At 39.8% G+C, this 12924-nt stretch overlaps 2 protein-coding genes across 2 annotated transcripts; both read right to left on the bottom strand.

Moving 5' to 3' along the window:
- Nucleotides 1–7: 7 nt before the first annotated feature.
- Nucleotides 8–1377, bottom strand: LOC134190660 (deaminated glutathione amidase-like). Its single transcript, XM_062659124.1, has 5 exons — nucleotides 992–1377; nucleotides 723–929; nucleotides 546–656; nucleotides 288–389; nucleotides 8–178 (listed from the first exon to the last, which is right to left on the bottom strand). Exons 1-5 carry the CDS (start codon nucleotides 1145–1147, stop codon nucleotides 8–10), a joined length of 747 nt encoding a protein of 248 aa, XP_062515108.1. The 5' UTR covers nucleotides 1148–1377.
- Nucleotides 1378–1486: 109 nt separating this feature from the next.
- LOC134190967 (uncharacterized) lies at nucleotides 1487–12807 on the bottom strand. Its single transcript, XM_062659523.1, has 23 exons — nucleotides 12757–12807; nucleotides 12557–12697; nucleotides 9019–9194; nucleotides 8824–8951; nucleotides 7643–7889; nucleotides 7526–7586; nucleotides 7436–7464; nucleotides 7269–7364; nucleotides 6382–6554; nucleotides 6277–6311; nucleotides 6118–6225; nucleotides 6011–6051; nucleotides 5387–5490; nucleotides 4066–4371; nucleotides 3935–3999; nucleotides 3828–3877; nucleotides 3278–3343; nucleotides 3101–3197; nucleotides 2992–3034; nucleotides 2105–2184; nucleotides 1944–2021; nucleotides 1794–1871; nucleotides 1487–1723 (listed from the first exon to the last, which is right to left on the bottom strand). The coding sequence occupies exons 1-23, from the start codon at nucleotides 12805–12807 to the stop codon at nucleotides 1598–1600; spliced, it is 2379 nt and encodes a 792-aa protein (XP_062515507.1). The 3' UTR covers nucleotides 1487–1597.
- Nucleotides 12808–12924: the final 117 nt, after the last annotated feature.

Genomic DNA, 12924 nt, shown 5'->3' on the forward strand with positions numbered 1-12924 from the left:
GACAGATTTATGAGACACAATTGCATTTTTTGATTTCTGAGTAAAGATCGTGCCGGCGAGTTCGGTGGACGGGAATCTGCTGCCGCACTTCTGCAATATATTTATGATCAATCTGAGCCAGACAGAGATCTGTTCCTTCATGACATTGAGCAACAATAGCACCCCAAGGATCCACGACCTGCAACATAAAATTTTTTGTATATTAAACACTTAATTATAAAATTATAAAACTAAACCTTTATAACATAACATTATATTACACAAATTATGACAATTAGTGAACTGACCATTGCATGACCAAACGTCTGTCTGATTTCATTGTGCTTTCCAGTTTGAGCCGCTGCAATGACATAACACTGCGTTTCAATGGCTCTTGCTCGCAAAAGTACCTTCATCACAAACAGTAAATTAATTACGCAGTCTAGCACTTCAGAGAAGAAATCTAGACTATTATTAGACATAAGGAACCTGTTTATTAGGCCCTAATTAATAACAAGCAATCCTAATTCCACCATACCGGTAAACATAAACGTTAACTTTCATACCTTCCAGTGTGCCAAACCAGTCGGTACAGTAAATGCAGAAGGAAACGTCAGTATGTCTGCTCCTAGTCCAGCAAGCAACAACGACATTTCTGGAAACCGTATGTCATAACACTAAACCACACAGAGAGTCAAGATCAATTAACTGCATCCTCAGCAATGCTCTCAACAATAGGATACAATTTCCAGCCCCACTCTTCCAGCTGGTGTCTCGATGGGCTCTACTATCTGCTTCCCTGGAATGACCCAGTCGCATTCCTTCACATTGAAATTATTCTTGATCTTTCCCTCAAACAAGTGAGACTTTCGATAAGTTGCCACAATAGTGCCTGCATTATCAACGATCACGTGACTTATGTAAAGTCGCTGTGAGTCATCAGGCGGGCCCTGCAATACATACAAACGCCGTAACTAAACTTAGCACCTCCTTCAACGCTGTAGCACATTGCCTTCTCATGAAATCCTCCTAGAGACAACCAGATATCATTGTCTTTAGCAAGGTGACGGTAACGTGTCATTCTAGGTCCTTCCAAAGGCTCAGCAAGCCTAGATGCTACATCACTGTTCGCTGCAATGTAGTCAAACGACTCTGGAAGAAAAACCATCTGAACAGCACCAAACTGTCAACCTACGCGCACGACAAGAAGAAATACAAAAACGTGCAGCTTTCCTCTGCTTGCCTGGCCTTAGCACGTTCAACGAGTTCTTTGCAAACATCAAAGTTAGCGTCGACGTCGCCTGTTGACGTTAGTTGACCTACAGCGACGAGAACTGAGGACGAACTAGGACGATGCATCACTGCAGACAACCGAAGTGCGCGAAAAGAATACGCTGCACCCCGCTAAGTCCGTATGTATGTATGAAATCCACTTCCGGACCTTGCATGTACCCGTATTAGCGTCCGGAATATTTTAATTCTTCTTATTTCATTTATAGACAGTAAATAATAATAAAGGAAAGAAATCATTTATTGAAATATAAAAAGTATAGCAGCACGTGAAAAGTAAACCAATTAAATGTAAAATAAATGATTAGTCGAGAATTGATGGCTGCACCTAGATGGAATGACCTTGCAATTGCTGCTGTTTTGTAAGATAGTCTCTAAGATATGCAACGCAGAGTGGTTGGTGTTTGGTAACAAAGTTCAGTATAACAGACGGCAAATGACTACCAGGATCAAACTGCAATACCACAAGTTGATTACTGTCTTAGTATTAACATCAATTACCAAGCCGAGAATCTAATTTTCACCTGAGTAAGATAGTAGACTTTAGTTCCAATTCTTCCATTGATATCACACAGTTCAAGTCCCCATCCTGAACTGTAAATCTGCTCAAACAGGTATGTCAAGTAATTAATTAGCTTAGAGGAATTATGATGCATTCCCAAACGACAGCTTACTGTGGCACGAGGTATCATTGGATCTACAGGACAACTGTTGTGCTGTACTGAACGATAAGCAAGAAAGCGCCTGTCCATCTTGAAAGTAAAAAAAGTCGAGTGACATTCACTCAGTCTGTTGCATTTGTCACACTACATGAACATATAAAATATGTACATACATTTCGTTTTTCGCAGCTCAATACTAGTAAGTCCCGGCTCTGCTTTATAAAGCACTTCTTTGCCTCCATAACACAGTGATCTAGATACAAAAATGCAGCTGTCAATAGCATTCTCGTCAGTCAATTTATAATGCCTCCTAGTTATAGTATATGCAATGTCAGAATTACATGTAGCTTCTGATAGCTCAGTTTAGCCATCACTTGTTATTGCATGAGCATGATAGACCATCAGAAATAAAAGCTAGTTGATAGAAATAAGACTGCATGGTTGTACTCACTTTGGAATAGTACATTTGTAGGTGTGCATGCAGACAATTAATTATGCACAATCAGAGTGACACAAGCTGTTCATTGACACTTTTCTTACTCCCTGTCTGTAAATGGTGTTATAAGCACAGTCTGTCACTCAGTTTATCTCTCTGTTTGTGTAGGTACACTACTGTACTCGTTATCTGCAATCACAACCATCATCATGCTGTCTATTAATTAACTACAAAAATAAGCACAGGTTGTGCCCATACATGCAGCTCAACGCTCAAATGAGATTGACTTCAAACAGTTTTAAATCACACTATCAAAGTTTCACACCAATTAATTGATTCTTAAAAATAAACAAACCATCTTAAAAATTACCCCCTTTCACTCTGATAGTCATTATACATGAGATTTAGTCAACCTGTAAACAATTAAACATAATAAGACCATTAACAGTATAGTTTATACCTAATTGTATAAGTGTATTACACTTTTATAATTGTTGGTGTCTGTCTGTTGCCCACATGCCTGGCTGCCCATGTACTTCCTTACTTAGGAGTTTGCAGCTCAATATATATATCATGTCCACAGATCATATATAGAACACCATCTACACTTCAAAAGTGACTTACAGATGCAAACACTTGCTGAGACCTGTTCTACTGGAGTGACTGACTGCTCAATGAATAAAGAAACAATTCAGGGACAATATAAAAGCTGGGTGGAGTAAAGATATTTTACCTTTATTAGAACATCATAATGCAATCTTGTAAAAGGATTTCGAACTGCTTGCCATACAACTTCTATGTCAAATTCAAGTACACTCTCCGCAATGTAACTTAACATATACAGTACAAGCATAAGCAATCAGTGACACTCAATAACATAGAACTTTAAAATTGTCTGTAGAATACTTACCAGAAAATGGGTTGACCATGAACAACTCTCCTAAAGACATTGACTCCTTTATCGCTAAAGCTTTTCCTTAATTCAAAGAGAAGGGCAAAGACTTAAGATAGAATTGCCAGCAAACAATTAATTAACTGTATGAGTAATATAGTACATGCACATATCATCACATAAGCAAATAGTTAATTGACAATTAATAAACACAATAAACCAATAATACATGTATATTATGAACAATGCTGCCCAGTTTCAAGTGTTGCAATCAGTATAAAATGGGTGTAATCCATCTGATAGAAATGTCAGTTGGAAAAGTAGATGTAGATACTAGCGTATTAATAAATAATTGTGTTGTTATAGGTACACACAAGTAAGGTATAAAATGGGCCATTGTTTTCTGTAAATTCTGTAACTATACTAAGATTATAAAAATATAGCCTTGCACCAGACCCTCTCCTCGTGCTGCCGTGTCCCCCCCCCATATGGGCACAACAGCGCGAGGAGGGGGTCTAGTACGAGGCTAATAAAAATATGCACATTCTTCTATTCAAATAACGAGTACCTCCATCTTGATTTTCTCACTTTCTTGTCCTTGCTTTGAAGTGTAACTATCTGCATATGTAACAAATTAAAACAACAAAATACACAACATGATACACTCAAACATACCTCTGACATTATGTCACCAGCAACCTGGTTGCCGATTGTCTGATAGTCAATGCAACTTTGTTCATCTACATAAAAAACAAAGGCACAAAAAACATAATTGACAAGGTTTAGCTTCACACAAATGCTGACACCTGTTGGTTCACAGAGCATTCTGTTTGATATTGGCTGCACTGGGTAGTCTTCCATGCTCTCTTGCACTGAGCAACGATACTTGAGATCTCCAACTCCTATGGACTCATTGCACCAAATTTCATTGGGTAGACTTGATGGTTCACTTCCACTTGATGAACTTGATAAAGTGTCATCATCTTTTCCTTCTGGTTTCTCATATAATAGCTGATAATTAGAAGGCAATATGGCAAATGTTTGCTCAAGTTGTTCGCAGAGGCGAGCCAAACAATGAGGTTCAGATGGCAAAGGTAACTGCTCGTCATAATCTAAAGAGCAGTATGTACTAAGAAGTTAACTAGGCTACACACACACACACACACACACACACACACACACACACACACACACACACACACACACACACACACACACACACACACACACACACACATGTAAATCCAACAGCAGCAGCAGCAACAACAACAACAACAACAACAACTACAACAACACCAAACGCTACAAGAGTTAGCCTCGCCCCCAGACCCACATGAGCTTGGCAGTGTCCGGTTCCCGTATCACACTTTCAACCTCCCGTGAGGTTGAGGTTGAAAGTGTCATACGGCCGGAAACCAAACACTGCCAAGCTCACGTGAGTCTGCGGACAAGGCTAACTAGAGTCAACTACAGAGGCATAATGATGAGTGTTTCAGCCAATAATAGAGAACATTAAGCAGCAGTTTACTGTATGCATGTACTGTGCTCTATAACAAAGTCATAAAAAGTACAAATAGACAAAATGTACGTGACAAACACATTTGTCTGTGCCACTTCATCTCAGTTTTGATACAAGTCAATTTGATTGCAAACAGTAGATTATTACTTCATGTATATTATGTTAAGAAATGTGTAATAATGCTGCTCAGTTGACAATACAAGCACATCACACCTAGACTCGTACCCAGTCCTCCTCCTCACGCGCGCTCCACGTGTTTTGGCACGTGCTTTTTGTTCCACTCGCCAGCGCGCACTCCACGTGTTTTGGCACGTGGTTTTTGTTCCACTCGCCCAGTGTGGAACAAAAAGCACGTGCCAAAACACGTGGAGCGCCCGCGAGGAGGAGGACTGGGTACGAGTCTACATCACACCAACACTGTAACATACATGATAAGAGTTCAAACTGACTTGATCCTACAAGATTTTAGTAAACATTATAGTCACAGTATCATGTTACCCCATAAATTTACTCAATTAATAATAACAATAATACAACAAACTGTTTGACCTCATACACCTTTATATGTATGTGTGAAGTAAACAACAAGCAATGCACTATCACTGTACCCGTTTCTATTGTTCTGCTGATGAGTGCAATTGTGCACTGCTGACTGTCTGATTCTTCGACAGTAATTGGTATCATAACAAAGCCACTTTCAAGCCGTTTGACTCTAAAAAAGCATCAGCAACAAGTTAAACACCAGAATGACGAAATATAGAGCACATCTACAACGAGACACATTACAAAATATTTTGCCATAAATCAATGCATAGGCTTGAATGCCTTGCTAGTCATCTCTTCCTAGAAGAAGAAAGACTTTCTGGGGTGACGACAGGCTGGATGCTCGAGCCTAATCAATACATTACCCATATAAACAAAACATAAAAAATCACTCGTTGTGACACACTGTCTACATACATGTAATTTATTGGCATTGTTAGCATCAGTTTTTGTACAAACAAATGCATGCATCAAAGTACATCGAAGCCTCTTCTTCACAAGCTTAAGCCTCTTTGGCAGATATAGTTGCCATCCTAGCCATAGGGTAATTACAATAAAGACAAACAGCTCTTCAGTTTCAATTGAATCTCTCTGCTGGTGACTACAATTACAACATTGTCATTGTACATCAGATTTGGCAATACACCATACACTCGACAATGCATCTTATGTACCACCATTATGCATACCTTTTGAAATCTGGCTCAACTGGACATTGGCTGTGACTCACCTAACAATCATTCAAGCAGCAACTCTTAATACTAAATCTCTCTCTATCGTAAAGTAGCAAACTTACTGATCTTTCAGAAATAACAAATGAATTGTCAAACTTGTTCTTACCAACCAACAAACAAAAGTCTTGACCGTTCAAAGGCCACACGGGTTTGTATCGAACATGCAAAACCTAGAAACCTACATTCAGCATTCACTCACAAAGCACATGAACAAAACTCACTTTAACATTTGAACCAAACTCTTCTATAGTTTCAGCTGCATACAAGATAAAAGCGCTTAATTTCTAAGTTACAATTTACATGTCGACGGTATATAGACCGAAAACCTGAATCAAACAGTCCATTCCATTGTGTTTGGTGTTTAGTGTCCCATAAGTATTTGACTGCATATCGGATGGGAACAGAAACATTTATCACACAGATGACACAACTTGTAAGGCCTTCATCTGGATAGAGATTAAATGCTATAGAACTTGAGCTCTTCATCACCCTTACACCTCTAAAGTAAACCTAAATTACAATTACACAATATGTGTGATCTATAAAATAACAAGATTCCTAGCCGTACACCGTCCCAACACAACTTTTTCGCAACAAAATCTCAAGTTTATCCTTAAACTGATTTGTCAAGCAACAACGCAACGATACAACTCAAAGGATACATCAGCAACAAGGTAATTACCAGAACAACCATAACATACCAAACATAAAACACAGCTACAACAAGACTCAGTCAAATAAGTACGTATCGGTTATCGTATGATAATTGTGCTACATGGCTTTTACAAGCATGAGGGGTAGGGTTATCGCCTGAGACAAAGCTGAGAGCTAAACCCCTCTCTAAGTGCTGCTAAAACCCATATAGCAGCCAATCATACGATAACTAATTTATACCATAGTCACGTGACGTGTATATAAGCGAGAGTGCAATATAAACCAAAAGTAACTTATTGCATACACTCATTTATGCCATCTCAATACGTGTTTGTGACTGGTCACACATCATGCGGCCATGGTATAATACAAAATATAGATTGCCATGACCAATCAACTAGACTTGCACATGCTTTGATGAAGTTGCACGGAGAAGATCCACTGAATATATATTTCTGATAACATGTATAAATGTGTAATTTACCTCAAGAATAAACAATCAATCAATTATTTACCACATGGTAAACTCTGACACTTACACAGTTATAATTTGTCTTACTCAATGTGGCCCATTTTGACCCATCCGTCTAATGCAAGAGCCGATTTAGCTGTTCCAAGTAGCCTATCAGCTGACTGACTGCACAGATCAGTATACCTAAATAACGTACAAGTTAAAATTAATTATAAAAACAGCCAAAGGAAGACAATCACAGAATAAACTCTTACGATGTCAGCATGGTTGTCATACGAGAATTCTATAAATTAAAATAAATATTAACAATGTGCCCCTTTTATAAAATTACAAACACTAATTACGGTGACAGAATTTGATGAGTGCCCTTTCCCTCTTTGGTTGAGAGAACTAAGCTGACGATCACTACAGAAAACAATCTAGCAAACCATGCAGGCACAATACACATTGAGCTTTTAAACCCAGAAGCCGCAGCTTGAGCTGGAAACCCAGACAGTTTGTGCGACATTGGAGCCTCAACTAGACTGCTTGCCATGGCAATGCCACTTGGTTGAACATGACTGGTGCTGGCCATGGCACTAATGGCAGGAGGCTGTTGCAGCAAACTGGCTGTGTCCAAATAATGGCGAAATGAAGTCAGCTGCGATGAAGCATTTTCTGCATCTGCAGAAATGAAGCCGTCCAATGGTTGAAAGACCATTAGTGACACTAAATAATTCATACCGTAATTAGACTTAAAATACACTGCGTGCACTATCAACACTGCAAATATGAAATACCAAACAACATCATGATCATGTTTAGAGCGTACTCTACACAAATTTAAACATCCTAACTGACAAACTGTTGATGCAGGTATAGCTTGTAGAAGCCTAGTTTCTATTGTTTAATTAAGACATTAATTACCCTGATTTCATTTTCAGATTAATTCAATTAATATAAACAACAAATCTTGTAACATTTGCAAAGCATATAAACAATGGTCTTTATCATCAGCTACTAGTATTAGCAAGAAGGTTAATGTGAGGAGCAGTAAATTGAAAATGAGTTTGTCTGTGCACATTGCGACATACCTCCTCCCAACATCTTTTCTAAATTGCTTTCCCAACTACTACAAAAAAGACAGCCAGATGTATATACCCATATAAATGTACTTATACCAGTGACATGGCACTGGATGCACGTCACCCCATCAACCATAGTATAATATGCCAATTGCCTCCATTTACCGATTAGGTATTTGTGTTTGCAAGCATATTGAGAAGTTCAATTAAGTGTCACTACTATATGCCGCAAAACTTCAGAATGAGCTAACGGTTCAATCTAAGTGCAGTTTTGTGTCTGTTTCCTGGGAGAGTAAATCTTTGACTAAATCTTTATTGATAAACAAACTACATAAACATTATGAGTATGTCAAACATTTTCAAACCAAAATCTAATACAAAACTTGTAGTTCAGAGTCGGTATCACAGTGTGTCTTAGGCAACATCTAATCAGCCCTCGTTTTGAAGTCAACTACTTTCCAGTCCAATCCACATAATGCTGTAACTGTAGTCATATGTCAAATGTCAACTTGAACACAAATCAATATGCAGTGTCCACTGGGCTAGTAATCATCACAGTAATGCCTGATTGTACTTACAAACATGGCAGGAGTGTACGCCTCCCTCAAGCTGCCAAAATCTCCTCATTCTGATGTGACCGTCCCCATTCACACCCGCTGCTACAGTCAGCAGCCATGATTGTCCATCACCATCTAATGTATAGAAGCTGAAAGTAAGAAACAATTAATGCCTAACTAAAGTAACCAATATCTATAATAATGATTAAATCTGACCGATCAATCTGCATGTTGTTGCCTTCATCTGATGTTCCTCCAGGTGGACAGCAGAGTATGGTGTCCTTAGCTATGCCTTCCTCTAATCGTTTTTCTTCAGATACTAATGATGTTTGTCCTCTTGTGTAGTCCCAGTCTGGTAAGTCTTTAGCAGAGCAAAGTTTTGAAAATATTTCCTATGAAACACATCAGTTACATAGACATAATAATAATAATAATAATAATAATAATAATAATAATAATAATAATAATAATCGGACTACCGCCGTGGCTTAGTGGTTAGCGACAATGGCTACCACTCCATGGTTTGGGGGTTCAAACCCCAGTGACGACAGTAAATTGTGAAACTTGTATGTCTTTCTTTCTCATGTTTCTCTAGCTTTATCCATGAGACTGTGACTCGTTTCAGTCGTTGGGGAGTTTCTGTGGTCTGGCGAACGGTCCGTTGGCGATGGCGTCCAGTGCTTTCCTGGTGGTCGTTGATATCCGCTGGGCGTGCTGTATCGAGTACGCGGTCACCGTGGTGCCTGCAATCTATATCGAATTGGCTAGTCATTGATCGCCGTATGGACTACACGGAAACATGTACCCCGCTGGGCTCACCTGACGGGTTGGTGGGCGCTCAGATGGGGGTAAAGACCCCACTTGCCCATTATGGAGGGGCATAATGACACATCGGACTACACTGATCGACACAATCAGGTGGCCTCCATCATTCACTGGGATGTTTGTCGTCATTTTGGGGTTCCAGTGGAGAGCAGATGGTACCGACATCATCCTGATAGGCTTGTGGAGACGGATGACATTACTATAATGTGGGATACCACCATCCCCACTGCAAGGAAGATCAAAGCCAATCGTCCAGACATCTGTCTCAGAAATAAGAAGACAAACACTTGTCTTCTTATTGATATCAGCTGTCCAGCTGATGGCAACATTGGCAAGAAACATGCTGAGAAGTTGGCAAAGTACAGCGACTTGCGAGTGGAGATAAGCCGCACGTGGCATTGTCAAACACTGATGGTTCCGGTGGTCTTGGGAGCTTTGGGCACAGTGCATGCAGGTATTGCACGGTGGCTGGACATTATTTCAGGTCATCACAACCTGCAGCGCTTACAGAAAACAGTGCTTCTGGGATCTACTCGGATCCTTTGTAAAGTCATGTCTTCTTTCTAGACAGCCGTGATGGTCTAAGTATTTCTGAAGGAGGGTTTGCTTCCGGTACTTGTAATAGACTTTACAAACCAGACTGATCTGGTTGAGCACAACATAATAATAATATGGCTAGTCATTGATCGCCGTGTGGACTACACAGAAACATGTACCTCGCTGAGCTCACCTGCCAGGTTGGTGGGAGCCAAGATGGGGGTAAAGACCCCACTTGCCCATTATGGAGGGGCATAGCGACACATAATAATTTGCACTGAGCAACCGCCTGTGGACATGAAAGAGACCTACGGATGGCTAAAGGCTGCAAATCTTCCTGCTGCAACCAAGGGACTGGTTGTTGCTGCTCAAGACCAAGCTCTTCGGACTCGGTACTATGAGCGCAAGATTCTACATCGTGATGTCAGTCCTACTTGCCGCATGTGCAGTGTAGGCCTGGAAACAGTCGACCACATTGTGGCAGGCTGTAGTGCTTTGGCACCGATGGACTACACTGATCGACACAATCAGGTGGCCTCCATCATTCACTGGGATGTTTGTCGCCATTTTGGGGTTCCAGTGGAGAGCAGATGGTACCGACATCATCCTGATAGGCTTGTGGAGACGGATGACATTACGATGATGTGGGATACCACCATCCCCACTGCCAAGAAGATCAAAGCCAATTGTCCAGACATCTGTTTCAGAAATAAGAAGACAAACACTTGTCTTCTTATTGATATCAGCTGTCCAGCTGATGGCAACATTGGCGAGAAACATGCTGAGAAGTTGGCGAAGTACAGCGACTTGCGAGTGGAGATAAGCCGCACGTGGCATTGTCGAACACTGGTGGTTCCGGTGGTCTCGGGAGCTTTGGGCACAGTGCATGCAGGTATTGCACGGTGGCTGGACATTATTCCAGGTCATCACAACCTGCAGCACTTACAGAAAACAGTGCTTCTGGGATCTACTCGGATCCTCATGTCTTCTTTCTAGACAGCCGTGATGGTCTAAGTACTTCTGAAGCAGGGTTTGCTTCTAGTACTTGTAATAGACTTTACAAGCCAGACTGATCTGGTTGAGCATGACAATAAATATTGAATATATTTTCCTTCGCACTAATAGTGCAGTTCCCTCACGGGGCAACAGAAAAAATACAGAAACAAAAACAAAGACACTATTTAAAACACAGTAACTACAGATTAAATACACAAATAAATAGACAATACATATTCATTAGAATTAGAGTAAATGTACAAATTAGTGATTGTAGCCAACAAGACCATTAATTGCTTACAACTCAATGAACGCTACAATGTAAAAATGCAAAGCTCAGTCCGCAGGTTGGGTCCGGGCTCCCGACTGCAGTCCGTTTCTGTACAGTCTACTACACGTATGATCACACCTCTGCTAAGCAGCTGTTAGCCATATTGTTAAAGCTAAATACTGAATTAAAAATACTGAATTAATAATTACTATTGGACAACAATACATAACTACACTGCCTGAAAGACTATAAAAATTTCTTAATTAAGAATGAAGTTGCTCTACTATGAAGTTCAGACACAAACATACGTATATTCATATCAAATTAAGTCTCCTGTGGCATTTGTAGTCTACACCGTACATATACCACTGCTTGCATAATACTAATAAAATAGTTGCTCTCAGCTTCTATTTGAAATCTTCTGGCTTGTGCGGAACATAAATATATTAAGTAACGTAACTACCTTTCCACAATGACATCATCAAATTACATGAAACATTCACCCCAAGTATGCCAAAAGCTATTGATTAGCTAATTAGACAAGTAAACAGCAAATTACTGAGGACACAAGACAAGCTAGGTAAGCAATTGGGCTAAAATAGACATCTACTACATACTCAGATAGATATACTATAATACTTTATACAACATACTTACTATATATACCATACATATATATTTTAGAATACATATCTACTATATATAGTGCCTTCCATAAATTTGTGTGAAATCTAACTTATTACAAATTCTACAAGTAATCCCTAATGTTATACTGCATAATCTGCAATCAGTTGTCTTACTTTTAAGACACGATTCTATATGTTAATTAATTAAACTACACAGAGAACATCAATGCCATGCATGCACAGAAAGCATGCACAGAAAGTATGCAGTAGCATGCATGACTAGCTAATTAAACTGCAGCGACCAGAATCAGTGTGTTTTTACTATAGTTTGGTTTCAAACGGAACTATCACTCCAAACGTGCCACATCAAACAACTTATCAAACAGTGGTCTGACTTATTAATTGACATAAATGTCTACTACAAAGTAAATTAATCAAATTTACCTCTCGCCCCCAGACACTAATTGTTTTTACCGCAAGTGTTTACGTCTCTGTATACCTGAAAGTGGCCGTACAACGTGCAGGACGACGCCAATACATTGTAATCTGTCTCCTCAATACGAATTCGCCTCTTCCAAGTCCGCAGGCCGTTGTCCACCCCAACCAGTTGCCATCCGTTCGACGTTTGAAGAGGAATTGTCTTGGACGATACCGATACAAGTAGATACTCGAAACACTGACTTTATATTAAGATGTTACCTTCAACAGGACAGAAACTGTCGGTAGATGACAGCTTTGACCGTCACCCATTTGTATCACACGTGATGCCTTAACTTAATTAATTTAGACGCAAGTGCACGTGAGCTGTACTGCACTGCGGTGGGGTGTCGGACGTAATGCGTGCGGTCCATGTCATCGTGTTACATA

This window comes from Corticium candelabrum, chromosome 15, assembly GCF_963422355.1.
Source record: "Corticium candelabrum chromosome 15, ooCorCand1.1, whole genome shotgun sequence".
NCBI classification, from domain to species: Eukaryota; Metazoa; Porifera; class Homoscleromorpha; order Homosclerophorida; family Plakinidae; genus Corticium; species Corticium candelabrum.